The sequence below is a fragment of the Microtus pennsylvanicus genome, chromosome 4 (genome assembly GCF_037038515.1).
Source record: "Microtus pennsylvanicus isolate mMicPen1 chromosome 4, mMicPen1.hap1, whole genome shotgun sequence".
Taxonomy (NCBI): Eukaryota; Metazoa; Chordata; class Mammalia; order Rodentia; family Cricetidae; genus Microtus; species Microtus pennsylvanicus.
Window position 1 is genome coordinate 115701630 of NC_134582.1, and position 2069 is coordinate 115703698.

A 2069-nucleotide genomic window follows, 5' to 3' on the forward strand; every position below is an offset into this window, starting at 1 on the left:
GATCTGCTGATCCAACTAGTTAGCAAAGTTAGAAAATCTCTTTTCTGTTACTCTGTCTCATGCTGTTTGTAGGATGTATGAGCTCACCTCTACTTCCAGATCATCCGTTCCCATGCACTTGTGTGGGAGCTGGCTGCATCTGAATCACAGGAGTCCTTCAGTGGAACTCCCCAGAGTTGTGACTGGGAGTCCACTCAATACGTTCCCTGGCTAATTCTGATATGAAGTCCCATTTCAGAATCATTGTCTAGACCAGTAGCCCTTAATCCTGGCTATAACATTTAAGCATCCTTAAATATCAGTGCTCATATTTTCCCCTAGTCTCAAAACATACATATTTTTCCCCTTTGGAGGTGAAGAGCGAGCAAGCTTGTTCATACAACACTCCAGATGGTGAATTAGTTGTATAGGAAGGACTTGGAAGGTAATCTCTAGGGGTGGTGTTACTCCAGCAGCAAAAACAGGACCTGGGAACTCTTTATGAATGTAGATTCTTAGATTCTACACACCTCACCTATAATCATGGAAAGTGGAAACAGTGGAGAAGAGACCAGTGTGACCTGTGACCAAACAACCCCTTCAGATGACTTGGGCTTGTTCTGTTGGAGTATGTGTTGATGGAGAGAAGTGGCCCTTTGTTCTCTCCTGGCCGCCCAGCTAGCTTACACCTGAAATAGTCACACAGAAACTGTATTAATTAAAAGACTCCTTCATCATTAGCTCTAGCCTCCTATTGACTAACTCTCACATCTTGATTCAACCCATTTCTAATAATCTGTATGTCACCACGAGGTCGTGGCTTACTGGGAAAGATGTCTGACCTGGCAGCTCCATGGTGGCTCTCTCACTCTGCTTTCTTCCTCCCAGAATTCAGTTCTGTCTACTCTGCCTACCTAAGTTCTGCCCTATCAAAAGATCAAGGCAATTTCTTTATTTTTTTTTTTTACTCAAGCAGTCTTTAATGAAAACTGTATGAGACGCCCCTACTCCTGCATCTTCTCAATCGTTTCTTCCTTGTATTTGCCCTTCTCCTTTCCTACTTGTCGAGACTTGGCTTTTCTTTCCAGGATCTTCTTTCAGTCTTTGTCCAGCTTTAGCCTGGTGATCACCACCTTGCTGGGGTGGATGCCCACGTGGACAGTTGTGACATTAGCCTTTTCCCGCTGCACCCGTTCAATGTAGATGACGTATTTCTTCCTGTACACTTGGACCACTTTGCCAATCTGCTGGCCTTTGTAGTGTCCCCGGACAACCTGAACTTCGTCATCCTTTCGAATGGGCATCGAGCGAACATTGTACTTCTGTCTCAGCTCTTTGGAAAGGGGGGAAGACATGATCTTCCTCCGAATGTGAGAAGGTGCATTGAAATGCCGTTTGCGGTTCTTGCTCCGGTCAGAGGTCACAAAGGGATTGAACTTCATTTTGGCGGCTGCGATCCCCAATTTCTTTATTCAACCAATGAAAGCAACACATAGACAGAAGGACCTCCTACACCAACTATGCTGTTTCTCTGATGTCCTACCTTATGTCTATTCTGTCCTCTGCTTTTGCCTCGTCACCTTTCTCTTATGCTTAAGTAGAAACCAGATTGTTTCAGATCCCTAGACATGAGGTTTTCCATTTTCTTTTGCTTCACATTTGGTTGGTAAAATTCCAGCAGAACAGAATTGGGAGCTCAAATGCGTCTTTGGCACTGCCACACAGCTGGAAGTCAACATGTATTTTCAGAGTTAGTAATTGCGTCTATCTGTAAGTCTTTCCTGTTAATCTACCCATCACATACTCTTTCTTCAGTCTGGACAACAAATACAACTGCAACTCTCATTGCTGGTTGTAAAAGATTGAAGCTCACCAGGGTTTGTACAATATCATTTTATTGAAATATTCGATTTGTTCAGTGTCCAAAGCCCCATGGGGATAAGTGACTGGAAGGTATCATGAAAGAAATCTGAGCAGATTGATGTTTTATTTCTTGAGGTGGGTGCTGGTTACATATATTCTATTTGTGAAAATTTATTGAGGAAAGCACTTGTTACTTTTGCGGTTTCCCACCTGCATGTTTTCCGTGA

General features: G+C 43.4%; 1 protein-coding gene across 1 annotated transcript; it reads right to left on the minus strand.

Annotated features, from left to right (window-relative positions):
• Positions 1–941: 941 nt before the first annotated feature.
• On the minus strand, positions 942–1432 carry LOC142848909 (large ribosomal subunit protein uL24-like). The gene has a single exon (XM_075971080.1). It carries the CDS (start codon positions 1419–1421, stop codon positions 1077–1079), a length of 345 nt encoding a protein of 114 aa, XP_075827195.1. The 5' UTR covers positions 1422–1432; the 3' UTR covers positions 942–1076.
• Between the last annotated feature and the right edge of the window lie 637 nt (positions 1433–2069).

What these genes read in the sequence shown, in the direction of transcription:
- LOC142848909 (XM_075971080.1), bottom strand. Translation starts at nt 1,421, where the DNA reads ATGAAGTTCAATCCCTTTGTGACCTCTGACCGGAGCAAGAACCGCAAA.